Here is a 19525-nt window from a genome sequence, read left to right as displayed (position 1 = left end):
CCCTATCTAGGCTGGAGTATTTTGGAAGATCATATGGCCGAGGGCTCCAAGGCCCCCTTCAGATCTTGGCTGTAGATTGCGCGATCGCGCCAAAAATTGGCACGCGGGTCATTTTGGACATAATCTACAAAATGCTATGAATTTATTTCATGCAAATTGCTATTAATTGATCATGCGAATTAGTATGCGTAATTAGTATGCAAAATCATACCTTTTCCTCTAACTCCCTAGATAAAGCTCCGAATGTGCTGATTTTTGGTGTAGAAACTCTTTGTTGTGTTCTTAGCAAATGTACATGAAAAAAATTGCGATATCAGATAATTTTCTTATTTATTATATTGTTTTTTTGTAATTTCTTTGTTTTTTTACCTTTTGTTTTTCGTTGTTTTTTCGATGAACTTTGTTGGGGACTCTTTTGAGATCATTAACAACATAAAATAAATCCATTTAGACCAGCAAAACTAAAAATAATCATACATTTATGATTTTAGGTTGACAACACAATTTGACTTAGTACACAAAATCACATTTTTTAGTAATATTTCGTCTGACATGCAGTTACAAAATGATGCAAAAATTTGGGAACCGTGTACCGGGTTTCGCACAGCAAAAATATTACGCAAATTGTCGGGGGGGGGGGGCTCTGAGGGAACACCCCCACACCCCCCCCCCCACCTAGATAGGGTTAAAAGAGGGAATTTTGGGAACCAATTTTTGTAATTGTAGATATTTTGATTGTGAAATCTGCCTTTGTATATTTTGTTTACTTATTCACACATGTTCAATGATATAAATTTTCATTCCATCTGATGATGAATTCAAACATTCAGAATGAAATAATTCATAATTAAAATATTCTATAGATCCACCAAAATTGAGCATGGAACTGTACTATTTTGTGTATTAATTTTCATTCCAGTAATTATAGTCTAGTGATAAATCAAACTTTCATTTAAGAAAATGAATAAATAAGAATAGTCTTTCATGATTATTGAAATCGTATGTGCCTTCAAGAATTTAGAAATACATGTAGATTGAATAGTTTGATTTTATTAATCTTATCCTAGAATGAATATGCAATGATGCTTGTCTTGTCAAAGTGTGATGGTTATATCATATGAAATGTGCTTGCCTGCATACCATTTTTAGAATTGATGTAACATATTTTATATATGATAAGATCTTTATGCAGTTTCAGTATATGTTGTATATCTTGCTTGTTTTATATTGGTTTTTCTTTAAATACATGTAGATGAGGCATTGAAAGGTATCTGAAATTTTTCTATTTCTCCATATAATTATTTTATATTTGTATCTTTGTTTATGATTTTAATTGATGGGTTTATATTTGAATTTTTATTTTTATGTATCTTTATGTCGACCTTTTGGGGTGTTTTGTCATGTAAGACAACAATAATACTACATTTATTGCTCTTATAACGATAATGGTTATCAGTTAAAAAGTGACTACATGTAATTATTTTTCAGGGTTTTTTTGGTTGTTTTCATTTTTATCTCTGTATTGGGATAAAATCATGCTGAATTTCAATCATACTAATAAAATCAAGATATGCATGTTTTCTTGAGAATTCAAAACTTGGTATATTTTGTATTCTTTGTATCATTCTTTTTCTTTCTGCGTTTCTGCTAATAAACTCTATTTCCTGAACTCGCAAAGATGGTTTTGAATCTGAGATTTCAAACCATGGTTCATGATTACACTGTCCGCAACTATGCTTAAGGGTTACTCCAAGTTGAAAATAATTATATTTAAAGAACTTGAATAAAATTCCCTGAGCAAAAACACTGAAAATTTCATCAAAATCACAAAGTTATTGAATTTAGAAATATTTTGTGAAAACAGCGATATGCAAGGCCTCATGAATATGTAATAGGTGAGCTGATGATGTCCCCACTTTCTTGTAATGTTATTTCCTGAAATCATGATTATTGAATATGTATGATATGTGTCCCTTGTAATTAAATAAGTTGCAGCAATGAATATCTTACACATTAAATCAGTTGTCAATCCATTTTTCCCATTCTTTGAAGTTAAAATTCAAATAAAATGTTGTATATTAAAATACAAGAGAATAAGTGGGGATATGACGTCATCACCTTACTCATTGAATATTCCTGAAGATATGCATACATGTAGAACTGTTTCACCAAAATAATGCAAAACTTTGTAATGTCATAACTTTGTTATTCCTCATCCGATTTTGACGTTTTCAGTGTTTTGTCTGATTTTACTTTTTCTATTCAAATCATATTACTCTCAGCCTGGAGTACCACTTTAATTCAGCGTGTATACTGAGATGTCATCCACATTGTTTAATGTGCGCTAGAAAGCTAAATCTACACTTGTTACTAAGGTAGCAGTATTAATGAGTCCACTATTTATGTAAATTAATCAAACCTTTGTCAGCATTCAATTTGGCGTTTTGTGTTAAAAGCGCTACCTCATTGGACGCCTCAATGGACGCAATGAATTAAGCTTTATCATCTAGAGAAACTTTCTCATAAAGAGTTCAAAGACAAGGGGCGACAAGAACATATAAGAATGAAAATTAATATTTATTTGTTGGTTGTACAAAATAACATGATTATATCTGCTTAGCCTCTTCTGGTACTTGTATACATTTCTTATGTTAATACATATTATATTTCAATACTGATATTCAAATGAAAACATCTAAACAGGTCAATTCTGAGACAGAAATCAGATGCCAATATTATTAACTACAAGGCCACTTGTCAGAAGTCGGTGCAGTGTCTACTAGAAGGAATCCAGCATCTTTTCATAGCAGCTTTCCTGCAGTCCCCATTTTATTATCTATGTTGAATGCGATGGTTTACATGTATAATGAACAGCTGCTTGCAAGACTCCTGCGGAAAAGATAAGGCTTATACTTTTGACAAGGTGCCTAAAGGAAACTTTGCCATTTTGGCCATTGCCATGGTAACAGGGCTCAGCAGCCAATCAAACTCAGGATTTACATGGAAGTTAGCATGAAGTGACCATAATTTAAAGTCGTTTGTGAAATGGACCCCAGGTTATTGGTACCCATATCCCACACTCTTCGCAAAGTTGCTTGTAACTTCCGAACTCTATGAAACACCCACATGACTTTTGCCTTCAGTAATAGTCTGTACCGACCGCACAGAAACATTGTTAGCGCTAACAATGTGCTAACAGAGGCCCTGTTACAACCGGTTATTGTGGCAGCGATGCTACAATGCATTACTTACACATTAAAATAAATGTTTTGACTTAACTGGGCTTACTGTTAGCACTCTGTTAGGCTAATATTTGCTGCACCTACATGTACAAGTATACCAGGGCTCATTCATATTATTGTTATATCACATGATTATAATTCACATGAACGCACAGGGAGTCGTGGGGACATATTTTGACTTCCACATTACATTTGAATTCATGATTCAATTTGTAAATTTATTTAAAAGGAGTCAGAAAAAATAACAGATGTTGACAGTACCTACACGCACATCCATCGTATATTCAAGGTGATGATTTACATACATGTATGACTATGACTCTCCACTTGTATTACCATAATATAGATTTATGAAACGCATGAATCTAATACTGTTACCTGACCACCTAGCTCTAGCCCTGTAAGCCCTATAACAAAAATGATCTATTTTTTGTTTTATATAGTTTAAAGAAATAATCTCTTTGCATCAAAATGGGCAGCTTTAGATCTGTGATGCAAATTTGGTGACAAGGGGATATCACAAGAGTATTATCAAGTGCTTTATTGCGCAGAACCAGGTTTTGCGGGACTTCTTCACTGGCTCATTAAAGAGAACTTTCCCTGATGACGATGTATTATGGGTTTTAAGTTGATTGGTGTACATACCATTTATCAAATATAAAGTTAAAGTGAAACTACCTATTCTACATTAAAAAAAATGATATTCTACTGTCATAGTTGGAAATAGAAATAAACGAAATGACCGAATGAATGAAAATATAGTGAAAAATCACTTTAAACACATATTACAGAAATTGCACTGATGAAGTATAAAGTAGTCCCTATAAATATAGGCAAAAGGAAGCATTGGATTTATACCTGGTATCTAGCGAAGTGATCAAATATCACATACATCGAAATGGCATGTTGTATCCTCGTAAAATAAAAATATAATTTTAAGTAACATATTTCAAGAGGATATCATTTCAATGATTTTGTGTATTGAGCAAAAGGAAACGTGGTAGCTTAAGCTATCTGCTTCTCTTATTTTCTGTTTTTTAACAATATCCATTTGGGTTGGATTTCCCTTACACAAAAATTCCAAAGATTCTTCTCACTTCCCATTTGGTATATACAAAACAATGGGGGGTACAATTTAACAGTTGTGAAATCCCACATGCAGCAAAGCAAGTGGATACAAGTTTCGAACCTCAAAGGGGGTACAGCTTTAGCTAGGCATTTATTAGATAGGTTACAGAACCATCCCTCCCCCATTCCCCATTAAAAAAAAAATCATGGGCAAACAAAAATATTGGATTATTTGCGAGAAACTTTCCAAACCAACATCTTCATAGAAGTATACTCAATGGTTAACAACACAAATATAATATAATGTACATTCAGAAATAAAATTGTGGTCACTGAATTGATGACATAATGATGACCAGAAAACTTCTAGTATATAAATACACTATACTGCACTGGAATGGACCAAAAAATACTGCTACACATACCACAAAAGCAATTTATTAAAAAGCTTATCAAAAGCTTTTGAAAATAAAGGCAAATATGTAAGATTCTAAGTGGACAAGGGATAATTTTTTTCAAATTTCCTCCGTCACATATAATTGAATAAAGCTTAAAAATTATTTTGCGTACAAAGTTAATGGGATAAAAGGCATAAAAAATGTTGCTGAGCTTTTCATCACCATATATAGGCATGGCCATTCAAAAAAATAAAATAGAAAAGCACAATGAAAAAAAAAAAAACCCTATTTAGACAGTATTCAACCTACAATGTCAAAATGTGCTAATGGCCCTTTTTCCTATCCTAACTTTAATGTTTAAAATTTTAAATAGGAAAGAACATTATTTGATGATATACTTTTCAAAATAATAATTTAATATAAAGGTGTATTTCAAATTTTCAAAAATTTACCAGACAAACCGGTTTCACTTTGGTAAAATGTTAAAGGCACCTTTAGAAGACAAAACATAAAATAAGAGTGGCATTTGCCACAAAAACAACACAAACGAGAAATAAATATCTGTCTAGCGATTGAAGTTTCATGGGAGTTTTTTATTTATTAATCTGCATGTACATGTACTTGACTTTAAGTAATAAATGTAAACTACATGAATTCTTTCACCTTCAATTTAAACTGGAAAAAAAAAACATGAATTTTTTCCCTCCTTTCAATAACATTGGTCCATATGAAAATGTTTGAACTTTAATTCAAATTCTAAATATTTTCAAATTCCAAGAACTATCATATTTGTGAGAAGATACAGGTAAGTTTTACAGGGATTTTGAGGATTCTTAACTTGGCATAAAGTTTACTCTTTTTCTTTTTGAAGTAGTTGTGCAAAAGGAAAAATTAACATAGACTGAATAAAGTCAAGCAATCCGGCACAGCTTTTACCATAAGAAGTGCCTCATACTTTGGACAATTAATGGATTGTTTTTTTCAGTTTTTTCCAATGCATCATGAAAATTGTTAGTTAACTCTATATATCCCCAGATTTTAAAATAATTTTCAAATGAAATAGAAACAAATCTTTAAAAAAGACAGTACTGAAAACCTCTTTCTCTGATCTTATTGCTAAAAAAATTGAATTAGTTGATAACAAATCTAATAAAATAAAGTTTCATTATAGTTCATTTCGATTCTGCTTCTTTTTTCCTTTTCCATTTAAATCTGCTGGGTTTGGTCGTACAACCTTTGCTCCTTCAGGAAGCTCTGTAACTGTCTGCTCTTTCGCAATTTTATCTGCATTCTTCTTCTTTCCCTTCGGCTTCTTCTCACTAGTACCAGTAGGTAACGAAACAGCGCAGCGGAATCCTAAATTATCCGAGCCGGCATCTGCTTCATTACCCATCCTGACGATGAGAACAGTTTAAAACAATAAATTTAGAATAATAATGTTCTAAATCTTTAATTTAACTTCATTTTATGACCCGCTAATGCCATGATAGATAAAGATTACAATATTTGATATCAACTAGAGAAGAAATAAACTCTCAATTGCTCCTTCGACATCGAAACTCATCAGCTATGCATACTCTGTGATGAGCAACATCTTCTGCACTAGGAAATCAGGTTCTTAATCATTTTCATTGCCATTAGCAAAAATTTAAATCTGATGTCTGTAGATAAACATTCTTGGTATTAAAGTATCGGACTGCAAAGTTCATCATTTATTAATTTTGATCCTTTATCAAATTTTATCAGAGTTAAGACATACATGTACAGTCTTGCTTTATTAAAACACTAGGAAAATGTTGATTATCTCTTTTAGAACATCTCGTGTCATTAATCATATCCCCAGTGATAAGTAACTCATACACTAATGAACAATTTTATGAAACATGCCTCCTCCCCATATCTCTCTCCACCCTCCCACTCCCCAACCCCTCCCAAACACCAGTTACAGAATACTTGCAATTAAATGCAAATCTAAAAAAATCAAACACAAGTAACAAATGTATTCAGCATTTAATAAGTAGAAAATGATGTTGCAAATTATTTTTTAGATGTGATTTATTTTTTGTAGTTGCAATAAATTTTTTGTCATAATATATTTTGTGATTGCATTCAATCACAACCCTTTCTTCAACATGCCCCATAGCTCATACATCATACTAACCTTGTAGTGACTCTAGCAGCATGGTTAAACTTCCCGTTCTTTGAGTCGATATATGACCCCCCTCTCAGGACATAGCGGGTCTTGGAGGGGTCCTCACCTCCTGGGGAAGGGGCATCGTCTTTTGAACTGGGATTAGCACTGAATTTAGTTGACGTCCACTCCCAAACATTACCAATCATATCATATAGACCTGATAATGAAGGATAAAAATGAGGAAGTTATACAACGAGTATCGATAAAATGTCTTGACTTTTGGAATGCTGTCAAGAAACTATGTCATCTGAAAGGAATTATGAAAATGAGGAAGTAATACAATGAGTATCAATTTAAAAAAAAACAATTTTTGTTAGAAATGCTGTCAAAAATTATGTCATCTGAGAGAGAAGGCTTGGGAGCTTCTATCAATAGAAAAGGAAAAATACTCCTTCACATTTGAAAACATATATTTGAAAAATTTCCCCAAATGAAAATTTTCTCATAAGCACTGTAGTAGCAAGGCCCTTACTTTCTAAGAGTTCTACATGTAGATTCAAATCAAACTCACATCGAGACGGATTTCCATTCCAATACAAGTTGAGGTCACTCTCAGTTAAACTTAAAAAAATTTGGTATCTATCATTCCACAATACTTGTTATTGTTGCATGGCAAATAATGTCAAATAAAGAAACAGTTTACCGATATGGAAATTTTTTCACCTTTTTTTTTTCACCTTTCTATTTAAAGACTGAAGTAAAAGAAGGTCCCCTTAGAAGTACATTTTTCTTCTAATTAAAAGTGATACAGCATATCTCATAACACTAGGCATATGTGTTATTACCAGCTCTATAAAGTAAGCAGTCATCTGTGTATACCAGGGCCCCGCCTTACAAAGAGTTACGACTGATCCAATCAATCGTAATTCTATGGAAATCCATCAGTGTCATAATTTTTTTTACAGGAAATTTGCACAATGTCTTTTGTAAACAAAAAGCACAGTGCATTTTCAAGAAAAAACAATTAATGCATGAATATACATCATAGTTAGAAAATATTTTGAACAAACACGCATAATGGATGTTGACGTTGCTGGCAGTCCATAGTTGTGATTGATCGGATCAATCACAACTCTTTGTAAGATGGGCCCCAGGTTTCCCAGAAAAAAAGCAAAACTGGACTTTTAAAGACTTCCTTTGCTTCAAAATGTTCAATTTGTTTATGTTTAAGCTTAACAATGTGAATGATACAAAGATCATTGATTTTGGTCAAGTGAAAATAAAGAAGAAATGCTGAAGGCAAAGATGTTCTGCTTTTTTTTTCTGAGACACCCTGTACAGGTCAACATTTACTTCTATCTCACTAAAGGCTTCACTCACCATACTCATTTTGAGGTTGGAAAGCATCTACAGGACCAACGCCGTGATAACCATCAGCTTTGGTATTTTCTTCAGGAAATTTGCCCTTTATAATGAAAATACAAAAACAAACAACATGGAAATGATATACAAAAATATAAATATATGTCTGTGAAAAAACATCTGTAAAATAATGTACATGGGAGGCATGAAGCTATAACCTCACATTATAAGAAGCATCAGCTTTGAGGAATATTAAGAGAGAATATGAGGAATGATACTTACAGTATGAAATGAATATTTATGTACGACTGACTATCAAAATGCAATGTTGCATTGTGCAATCATTATTACAGAATAATTTAGACCCAACGGCCTGTCAATTTTATTGAAATAGCATATCAATACAAGTGCATCGGGGCTCGCAAAAAACAGCTTTCATCAATGCATCCTACCCACAATACTGTATCATATATTAAAGATATAGGTACTTTCACTCTCATCTGAAGGAAGCATTACACTGTCCATGAATTTTTATCCAATAATTCCTACCAAACCAAGGCCATTAGGAAACATAGTACAAAATATAAATAACATAACTTTTTAAAAATAAAATTGTCTGAACTGTGGTTATCATCTAGCAGCTTTACAATAGATAGCAGTGGATCACATTACTGCAAGGAATAGATATTAAGTTTGTCTTCTTCAAACTACACGTATGTGTATTGTCTACTTTAATTCTGATGACTCTTGCAGTAGTACATGTCGATATTGAGTTGAATAATTTTATTATAAATCACAATCTATCTCTTTTTTCATTTTGGTTTTAATGTTAATATCAACATAAAATAATGTTTGGCTGCAATTTTAATGGCTGAATGAAAGACTAAAATACCTGCCATATGTTCATCCTATTCTTTTCATATTTGTTCCCCCATGGATATTCTTTTCCTGTGGTAAGGAGAGAGATACATGTACATGTAGAGAGTGGGGTAGAGAAGGAGGAAAGAGGTGAAAACATAAACATAAAAACTTAAATTTCACTGAGATTCAAACAAGCAACAAAATATCATCATCTCCAATTTGATTTCATTTCAAAGTACACTGTATCTCAAATAAGGTAGAATAATCATTTAAAATTTTCAATCTGTCTTTATTTAATCAAAGTTATAATTAGTGCTTCAAGTACTAGAAAAACATGTATCCCCCACCACCATGTCTTTATTATTTTTAATTTCCAAAGAGCCACAGAGAGAATGGTAGTATTATCTTCGTCAATTTTCTAATTCCCTAACTACATGTACTTAGTTTTGATTTATCAATTGTTATCTATCTCTAAATTTAATCAGCTCGAAACTGGGTGGTTAAACTACACATATATTACATTTTCCATAGATCCTGTCCTATGCATGGGCTACGTCTTTAATGGGATACTAGCTAGTCTATACATACATACCTTCCAGACCCCCTCTTGCAGCAAACTCCCATTCTGCTTCCGTTGGTAGTCTCCATCCATGCCACTGACAGAATGTTCTCGCATCGACTTGACTGATATGAACGGCTGGATAGTTCAATCGCTTCTCAATCCCGCTTCCTTTACCTTCTGGCTAATAACAATTGCAAAGATATTTTACTTACAAATATTTCAACAAGAGATAATAGATAAAAATAATGATAGTAATATTAAACTTCGAGCCTGGGACAAAGAATCATTGAAATGATCCTTTTTGCTAATATTCTGTTCATTGATCTTTGTAATCGCAATCCCTTTATTTCATAAATAAAAAGCACTCAAATAAATACTTGAATTAATAAATTGAATATATTCAAAATTAATGACATAGTAATCATAGTTCAGAGAAAATACACATACATCATGATAATAGAAGGAATACATTAAACATGAAAATATCATAAGTAAAGAAAATGGATAGTTATTTTGTACCAAGTGTATAAAACATTATAAAATTACTGCTCAATAGTGAACACTTTAAGGGAATGATTATGCCTAGGATCACTAAAAACAATGAATTCCTAATCACGGCTCACCTGTCTCCAATAAGCATTCTGAACAGGAATCCACCATGGTGCGCTCTAAATTTCAAAATAAATTAAAAGAAAAATAAAAAGGAACTAGACAATCATGACAATTTATTTTTTTTTTCTGTTTTTTGCTTCTACATTTATGTATAATGTGCATTTGTTCTGAAGAAAGAAGTCCAAATCTAAATAAAAATGGAAAAAATTAATGGCTGCTTTAATAACCCTAATCGGACAGGGGCTATTATGCCCCCCCTCAATGCTTCGCGCAATATTTCCGGAACGCAAAAAGAGAGCGCCGCAAAATATTTTGACTTTTTTCTTTGAAGTCTTACGCAACTTTTGAGACCAAATTCGTGACATATGGGTTATATAGCATCGCAATGCCACATTACTTTTTATTAAACAATGTCATGCCGAAAATAGCTCATTACCATACTCGATGTACATGTACAAAGTCTATGGGAGATGAATTTCGTAAAAGGGTGATTATTTTTCATTCTAATTGGTCTGCTGAACTATTTAGGGTTTAATTTAGTTGTTGAATGGGCTATAATAATTTCCATTGAAAAAAACAATGAAAAACAAAAGATGAAAAAACAAGGAAAACAATAAGAAAAAAAAAATACATAAGGAAAAAGATTACAAAGATGACATCTGGAAAATAAAAGAATAATTGAAGTGAATTTGGGTGTTAAATATGCAAATAATGTTTTTCATGAATAAATTTGCATATATTATTCATAATAAATAAAAGATAATTATTTTCGGAATTTTTTTAAATACTGGCTTGTAGTTTATGTGGTAAAGAATGTGCCTGCCAAATTTCGCCACGATCACGCAAATGGTGGCCGAGATCATAAGGGGGGCCCATCATGCCCCAAGTCCTGATTACATCTCTACTAGCCCAGTCCTTTTAGGGTTAAGCTCCTTGCCCACTTTGTGGAAGTCCTGCAAACTTTGATTCAAGTCACATTTCATTCGCAATGCACGCAGAGTGCATTTGGTCTATTGTACATGTACACACACCCAAACACAGTAGTGATGTGTGCATTGCATATTTCAGTGTACACACAAAGATTTTCTTTACCAAAAAATACCATCAAAAGTTATCGAGAGTTGAGGTAATTTAGTCAATTCAAAACCCCTCGTAATGTTGCACCCTAAACTTAATGTGTACAAGATGGACAATATCCTTGGCGGGCAAAGATGAACATACAAAATATAATTAATTTTTGTTTAATTGCCATTCAATGTGATTTATTTTGGCAACTGCCATTAATTGATGGACTAATTTCATTCGTCATTTTTTAAGAATAAAATTGGATAACCTTTACTTACAGGTAATCTTTGCTCAATCGTGTTCTTAATATCCTCAGGAACAAAAGCATCAAATGCAAAACTCCATGTGTATTTCTCAGCATCGGTCTTGTATTTCTTTGCTCTCACAAATTTCCTACAACAAAGAAATAAATTAACAAACTGTATGAAAATAATATTCATGTCAATCTAGAATTTGTATATTTGTACGGAGCAAGACAAAAAAAGGATAATATCAACTGGACATTGGCCCATTCTCGTCTGCAGAAACAGACCCTCATTGATGAACATGCAGGGCCCTGTTGTACGGTTCCAGTAACTTTGCCATCCCATGGTAAATTGCATGGAATCCTTGGTTCTGATTGGCTGTTGATCAGAATTACCATGGTAGTGAATATCATGATAGTAACTTACATGCAATGGGGCTCTAGTCTTAAAACAAATCTAGCCAAATTTATCTTATTATATCATTAAAGAAAATAAATTTGAAATTACAAATACAGAAAGTACTTATGGTAGAACTAGTCAATTATGGCTGATTGCCACACCAAAAGAAAAGAAGGAATAAAAGCATGTTTCAATTTAAAGTACATGAGGGTCCTTTCATTTGCAACTCAGGCTACAGACCAAGACCACTTCCCTTTAATAAATAAAACAGTTTGCACAGCAAATTTAATCAATGCACTATTTGGGGGGGAATAATGCAAACCTACATGATCTAATTAGAGAGTGTTTTGTTTGCACACATTTACACTTGTCTCAAAGGCCCGTAAAATGGTAACAGCTTGTTGAATAATTATCAATCAAGGATGCAATTTACAAAATCAACAGATACATGCTTCAGCAATTACATTAAATGGGATTTAGGATTTCTTTTCCCATGTGAGCATTTTTTTATTTTTCATCTTAAAACTGTATTTTTATATCATCATCTGTGTTTTCATGAATTTCTTGAACTCCTCAATGGTTGTAAAAACATAACATGAATGTATTCCTGCAGTATACCCCCCCCCCAACAAAATTGGTGAAAAAAGAAGACATCCTAATCACTTAAGAAGTGCAACCTATCTTTCATTCTAATGCAAAATTTTGTACCATCACACTCATGTCTTCATGCTATTTGTGAATAACATTAAATACAAAATCATTACAGTCTGCTAGTTCACAATTATCCAATTGTAATTATTAATCCATCAATGATTATAGTTACCTAAGTTGCAATTATTAATGAATTTGCATTTTAATCATACTATTAGATATTTCTATTCCACAGTATTTGTGCTTATTAGTTATTATTCATTTCAATGATATGTATTCCATTTTTAATGTATTGATTCATTTTAATTTATATGTAAATGCATCACAATTTGGCTTGGCCACCATGATGTATGATTTTTATCAAATAAACCATTTAATCTACCTATCTATCTATAAACCAATTACCAAATCATACCACCAATGAACACAGACAATTCTTATCTCTATCTTTCTACATGTACAGTACACCTAACACAAGGCTACATTCATGTAGTACTTGCATTTAAATTTCAGTCTAAAATCCAAAAAGGATTTATCATTCCAAGTCTATCCAGGATGTATGATGAAGAACAGGGCATATACATATACCTGCATAAATATGGTTGCTTCTTAATCATCACAGAAATAACAGTTTTTCTTAATATTTGGGGGTGTTTTTTTTTTCCTGTAATAGAGAAACAGAATTACCAGCATATCATTAGAGTGGTATTATATTTCACTATATCTGGATATTTCATATCTGGAGATCAACTCTAAGCAGGTCTTCCTTTAATTCTTGTGATTATCAAATAGAAGTAAAACCTTCATATGAGGTTCAATATGAAGGAAGGAAGGTAGGGTTGGTTGGTTGACTGATCGATCGATCGATCCACTAATCCATCCAACCACCAATCTTTCCATCCACCAATCATTTCATCCATCCATCCATCCATCTATTCATCCATCCATCCATCAACATATCCATCCATCCATTCACCAATCCAATTGATGCAGATATGATGAAATGAGAGCAAGTTGAACTAAAACTTGAAAAAAAGATGAACATTACCTCATATCATTTGACCCTTTGACCCCTACATGTAAATGACATTTTGACACAATCCTCATAATCACACAAGTCATGTGATGTTACCCAAGGATCATTTGTACCAAGTGTAAACACAATTGATTCAGAAATAAAGAAATTTGAAAAATTGACCTTTGACCCTATGACCTTCAACCTTATCACCCTCAACAACACACATGTGGTATTACCCAAGGATCATTTGAACAAAGCGTGATCAAATTGATTGATGCAGAAATAAAGAAATGGGATCAAGTTGAACAAAACCTTTTAGAAATGATGAACATGACCTAATTTCATTTGACCTTTTGACCCCTAGATGACCTTTGACCCCACCATACCCATGTGGTCACATGTGGTATTACCCCAGGATTATGTACCAAGTATGAATTTAATTGATTGAAAAATAAAGACATGAGAGCAAACTTTAACATTTTTAAACAGACCAACAGACTAACAAACCAAGAGGAAAAGACAATAAAATGAGATTTTTAAAAATATTTGAATTGATCAGGGTGAATTTCACCTTTAAAAAGTTGTGATAAAAATCAAAGAAAAAACATGAAAGTATTACATGAGATGAGAAATATTGCTAGCATTTACCTAAATGATGCAGAAGTTATAGGATACTTGTTGATTTTAAAAGGTTTCACGGTGACCTTTCTCTGGACACCTTCTCCATCTTTACCATCTGCTTTCGATGACCCCATCGTGAACTTTCCTCCAGGCAATTCAATCATATCTTCATACTTGTCATACACAGGATCTAAACAGATAATAAATAAAGTGAAAGAATAACAATAATATTATAAGACTTTACATCTTAATGAGATGATCAAGGCACTTCAGAGTATTAGAGAATATAGAAATAGAATGTGGACTTTGTATTTTTCTTTAAATTGTTTACATTTCACTCTATACAATGATTTTATTGACAAGTATTTTAGAGGTTACAGTTATGGGAAAGACAGATCAAAATACACTGACACCTGTTTCATAAAGACTTGTTATAATAAAAAATTATGCACAATTTCTCTAACAAGTTTACCATCAGCCAATCAAATCCACCAATCTCAGTACATACATGTAGCTTTAAATTAATATAATTTTTTTTATTTTAACAAGTTTTATGAAACAGGCCCCCTGTGTGAGCTATCATACTCTTTCTACGTGTAATGTACTTTTGAAAGAATGTGCTTAATAATTGGTCTTAAAATGCCCCATCTGTTTGGTTACATAAATTATATATAATGATGACAACTGATAATGTTGGACCTCAGGCTTATTTCAATGCGTTTACATCAACTGTTCCTATGATTCTCGCCTTTCACATGAGATTTGAGACAGTTTCTTCATAAAGTACACTAACTGTATAAAATTCATTGTCATATCTGCTGCTGTGGGCACTTTAATATGAACTATATGATGCATGAACAAGCAGCCTTCAAATCATATTTTGGTTACAAATGCAAAATTTACTATTTGCTATCAAAATGATGTTATCCTTATTAATATTATCATTATCATGTCATGATTTTCATACATTCTGATCATAAATATTTCAAACCAATATTTTTATCAACGACATACATGTACAATGACTTCAGATTCTTATTCCAAGACCTTGTAGTGGATTAAAAGCAAGGGTACTAAGTTCTATTGTCCAAGGCCAGTCTAGCGAATAGCAGAATAGCTTGTCTGCAGCTCTTTGCTGATGTGGCTCTGTAGACTTTCACTGTATAGGATCAAGGATTGTATGCCTGACTGCATCTAAATGTTTCTTAGGAATGGTTGATTGCTCTTCAACAGATGAACATTTCTCTAAATAGGCATTAAATGTGTCTTGCTAGTTAGGTTCATTCATAGACTCATAGTGTGAGACTCATATGCCAAAAGTTATATGTCAGAATGGAAAAATCAATAAAAATTTGACAAGTTGATATTTCAAACAAAAATCATTGTCCTTCAATGGCAGTATGCATCAATTGGCTTGTGGGTCATTGATTTGAATTCTAAAAAATCTGAGCTGTGAAGTTCCAATTGTCACCTGCAGGTGTCTGTGATATTTGGTAAAAATGAATTATCTAGTGCTCAAATATCTGAAAAATGTGAGAGACCAGAAATATCATCTAAATTTTAGTTCCATAGTATATAGTTTGTTTTCAGGGAAAGACTTCTTTAAGTCCCCTGCACTAATTGTAAATAATACTTCTCCAAAACCCCCTTCTTTCGTTTTTTTTTAATTTTTTTCCTTCTTACTTCCAGTTAGAACTTGGATTTGAACCTCTCGCTGCAGAACGAGGCATCTCCATTCTGTCGCCTTACTCACTGAGCTAGCAGGAATTGTTGAAAGCCATGGATTTCATAATGGTTATCAACCAATATTACGACTAGTCTACTCTCCAAGAGTATTGGGTATTCATTTTTCTGAATAAATAAACCAATGCCATTGGGATTAATTACACACACTCAAGATTTTGACGGAATAAAGCCATATTGTGGTATGTATCCAACTTTTCCTTCCTAAATCTCTTAGATATATGTTAGATAATTCTTGATAAACCTAATCCATATTTTTTCAATTTCAGTAAAGGGGACATAGAAGTCTTGCCGTATTCAGGGGGTTTTTTTTGGGGGGGGGTTTTATTTAGCCACAGACTATCTTGAAAGTTTCAACATGGCTTATTTGTTTCCAAATATCATTGGTATTCTTTTTCTTGCAACTTTCTTTTTGACAATCTCTTCACAGCACACAGTAAAAGAGAAGGAAAGCAAAATTTGTGGCTGTTAAATTTTGTCATTTACAGAAAGGGTACCATGCTCATCCAGGGCCCAGGCGATGGTCCTTGATGATGGACTTTCAAAATAGACTCTAATTATTTAACAACTACATGTATGATTTAATGCATCATCTTTCAATCTCAGGTCAAATCTCAGGGTATTTTCAGGTTTTCCTCAATCATACACTACCATCAGCTACATGTATATGTATCTTTGATCACAATTACCTGTAAAAACCAGAGATTTGATTCAAAGATAGCTGACTGTGTACCTCAGTTTTGTTTTATAATAATGTATCACCCCCCCCCCCTTCCCTAAGCCCAGGCAATGGGATTATCTCAGCAACCAATCAATCAAATTTAACATTAACAAGCAGGGAAACACAACCACTCACTTGACAAGCCAAAATATATCAAATATCAAATGCTTCCCAGATTCCTCATAAAAAAATCACTCCTCTTCTCCCATTTATTTCTGTTTTCTTAGGATATTGCAGGGTAAATCTGTGGAGAAAAAAAATTAGGAAAAATTGGTCGACTCAACTTATTTACTAGCTTAGTCTAAAAAGTAAATACTAAATGGCATGAAACTGATGAAAGCCATGAAAACAAAAAAAAAACAATATTTTACAGGTTGCATAATTCTAACAGTTATATAGGGAGCACCATTCTTTTTTTTTTGTTCTTAGCCTTAAAATCATACGCAGTGCAACCGCACCTTCAAACCACCCCCGCCCCCTGGAACCGCGCCTAGCCTGGGAGTGAGAGTACAGTGGAGTGGGCAATTGAACTGGATACGAAAGAGCATTAGCGCCACCCAGGAGAGGTAAGCGAAGATACGGTCCATCCCAGGTCCACTTCGCCGGCGAGACGGGGAGCACCACACGGAGGGTTCCGATAGAACTTACCAGCTGGAACTTCATCTTTAGATAAGGCATGGGACATCGATACAAGCATCACACAGGCAAGGCTTGGGTAAAATACAAGTGCTCTCATCTTCGTTTATCGAGCAGGATCGACAAAGTTATATCAAATGGTGTTTATTTCTGATTGTTCGCCAAATCCAGAAGGCAGTGATTCACGTTTTCGATCGGCACTTCAAATATCTTTGCACTTAGCGCAGCATGCGCGTATGCGGAGCATGTAAGAGTAATGATTACGAAGATTGCTCACTCGCGAAAATCTGCATTTACCGTATACCTATGTGTCGCCAAACGCCAGAGCATAGCAGTCTCGAGTTTCTTTTCTGAAAATAAAATCCAATTCAATTCAATTTTCAATTTATTTTATTTCATTTTCAACAGAACAAAGTAATGTGGTCAAACAGTTACAATGAACTTATACAGACAAAATAAATTCAGGCATATACAGTATATGATATTTATCTATAAGTAAAAGTGAAGCAGAGTATTATATATAAGCAAAATATCATAACCATTATAAAATAAAATTCTGAGAAAATGGAGGGATCCACTAAAAAGCAGTGCTTGTATTGTGTGGACCCCTCTAAATAATTATTTTAGAATTGCCTACGAAGACAGACACGAAGGTGACAAAACAGAGAACAGCAGAACAACAAAAAAACAAAGAACAAACAAGAAAAAATGGAAGCATACACAAGGGATATGAAAATAAAAAGGGAAAAGAGATAAAGAAAGATAACGGAGCAGGACTTCAACGCGCGGATAATAACAAAAAAGAAAAGAAAAGAAGTTAAGGAGGCATGAAATGGTGAATTTAATGATATAATTATTTAATATTGAGGAAATGATGACCTGTATGATTTCAGAAAATTATTTTTAAGTTTCATTTTAAAAGAACAGAGGGATGGGCTTTTAATAATATCTTCACTAAGGGAGTTCCAGAATCTCGGGCCATCGTATATAAATGTTTTTTTAGCTAACAGTGTTCTTAAAATAGGTAAATGGAACTCATTAGACTGTCTCGTAGGGTAATGATGAAATGAACCATTTTGAGGGAACATTGAATCAAATACTTGAGGAAGTGAATTGTTATTATATTTATACATAAATTGGCCTAAGTGAAACAGATATAGATCATTTATTTTTAGCAGCTTGTTTTCAGCAAACAATGGGTCTGTGTGTGAAAGAAATGAAGAATGGTTAATTATATACGGAGAGACTTCTTATGTAATAAAAGAAGTCTGTTTAATAAAACTTGGTGGGTATTGCCTCAAACAAGAATGCCGTAGTTCAAATATGGTAAGATTAAAGAAGAATAAAGCATTAATAAGGTTCGTGGAGGAAAATGAAATTTCAGTTTATTTATTATGCCGATGTTGCGTGAAATCGCTTTACAAATATTTTCAATGTGATATTTCCACAAAAGTTTGTTATCGACAGTTATGCCTAGGAACTTGATAAACGAAACAACTTCTAAAGGGGTATCATCAAACACAATGTTTGCGGGCAGTGTCTATGGAGTTACTAAATAACATGTATTTGTTTTTTTTTTAGATTAAGGGATAGTTTGTTAGCTCCTACCCACTGAGTAACCTTTTCTAGCTCAGAATTTACTGTATTTAGTAGTGCATGTGTTTGGATTTTTATGAGAATAGAAAAGATTAGAATCGTCGGCAAAAAATATGAATGAAAGAATATCGGATGATTTACAAAAATCATTAATGTAAATGATAAATAATAAAGGACCTAGCTAACAGACTACCCTGTGGGACTCCGCAATTTATATTTCGCATATTGGATGTAAAGTTGTTTAATGTTACGTACTGACGTCTATTGGATAAGTAGCTCCTGAACCACTCCAAGGCCTTCCCATCCCATAGTATACAAATAGCGAATAGGCATGAGTGCGATGGTGCGAGATTTCGCATGAGGTGAAAGAAAGATGCTCTATTCAACGAGGCGTAAGCCGAGTTGAATAGAGTGTTTCTTTCTTTCACCGAATGCGAAATCTCGCACCATTGCACGAATAAGAATATTCGCTATTTGTGTTGTACAACGCCTCGGAGTTAAGCGAATTTATAAAAAAAACAAGAGTTTTTCCTGCAGTAATCTATGAAAAGGGAGCAAAAATATGGAAAGCGAAAAGCAAAATCCAACGAA

At 33.2% G+C, this 19525-nt stretch overlaps 1 protein-coding gene across 1 annotated transcript; it reads right to left on the bottom strand.

Annotated features, from left to right (window-relative positions):
* Positions 1-2558: 2558 nt before the first annotated feature.
* On the bottom strand, positions 2559-17648 carry LOC129276079 (inactive C-alpha-formylglycine-generating enzyme 2-like). Its single transcript, XM_064109786.1, has 9 exons — positions 17351-17648; positions 14266-14428; positions 11583-11697; positions 10251-10295; positions 9658-9808; positions 9097-9152; positions 8223-8307; positions 6870-7059; positions 2559-6102 (listed from the first exon to the last, which is right to left on the bottom strand). Exons 1-9 carry the CDS (start codon positions 17436-17438, stop codon positions 5874-5876), a joined length of 1122 nt encoding a protein of 373 aa, XP_063965856.1. The 5' UTR covers positions 17439-17648; the 3' UTR covers positions 2559-5873.
* Between the last annotated feature and the right edge of the window lie 1877 nt (positions 17649-19525).

The sequence above is a fragment of the Lytechinus pictus genome, chromosome 14 (genome assembly GCF_037042905.1).
Source record: "Lytechinus pictus isolate F3 Inbred chromosome 14, Lp3.0, whole genome shotgun sequence".
In the NCBI taxonomy this organism is placed as follows: Eukaryota; Metazoa; Echinodermata; class Echinoidea; order Temnopleuroida; family Toxopneustidae; genus Lytechinus; species Lytechinus pictus.
Note: the sequence above shows the minus strand (reverse complement) of the source record. Positions and strands in the feature narration are given on the sequence as shown.

Excerpts from the sequence above, each read along its gene's own strand:
- LOC129276079 (XM_064109786.1), bottom strand. The coding sequence starts at position 17,438 with ATGAGAGCACTTGTATTTTACCCAAGCCTTGCCTGTGTGATGCTTGTA. Across the intron at positions 14,429-17,350 it reads TAAAGATGAAGTTCCAGCTG|ATCCTGTGTATGACAAGTAT; the intron begins GTAAGTTCTATC and ends TTATCTGTTTAG. Across the intron at positions 10,296-11,582 it reads CGATTGAGCAAAGATTACCT|AGCGCACCATGGTGGATTCC; the intron begins GTAAGTAAAGGT and ends TTTGAAATTTAG.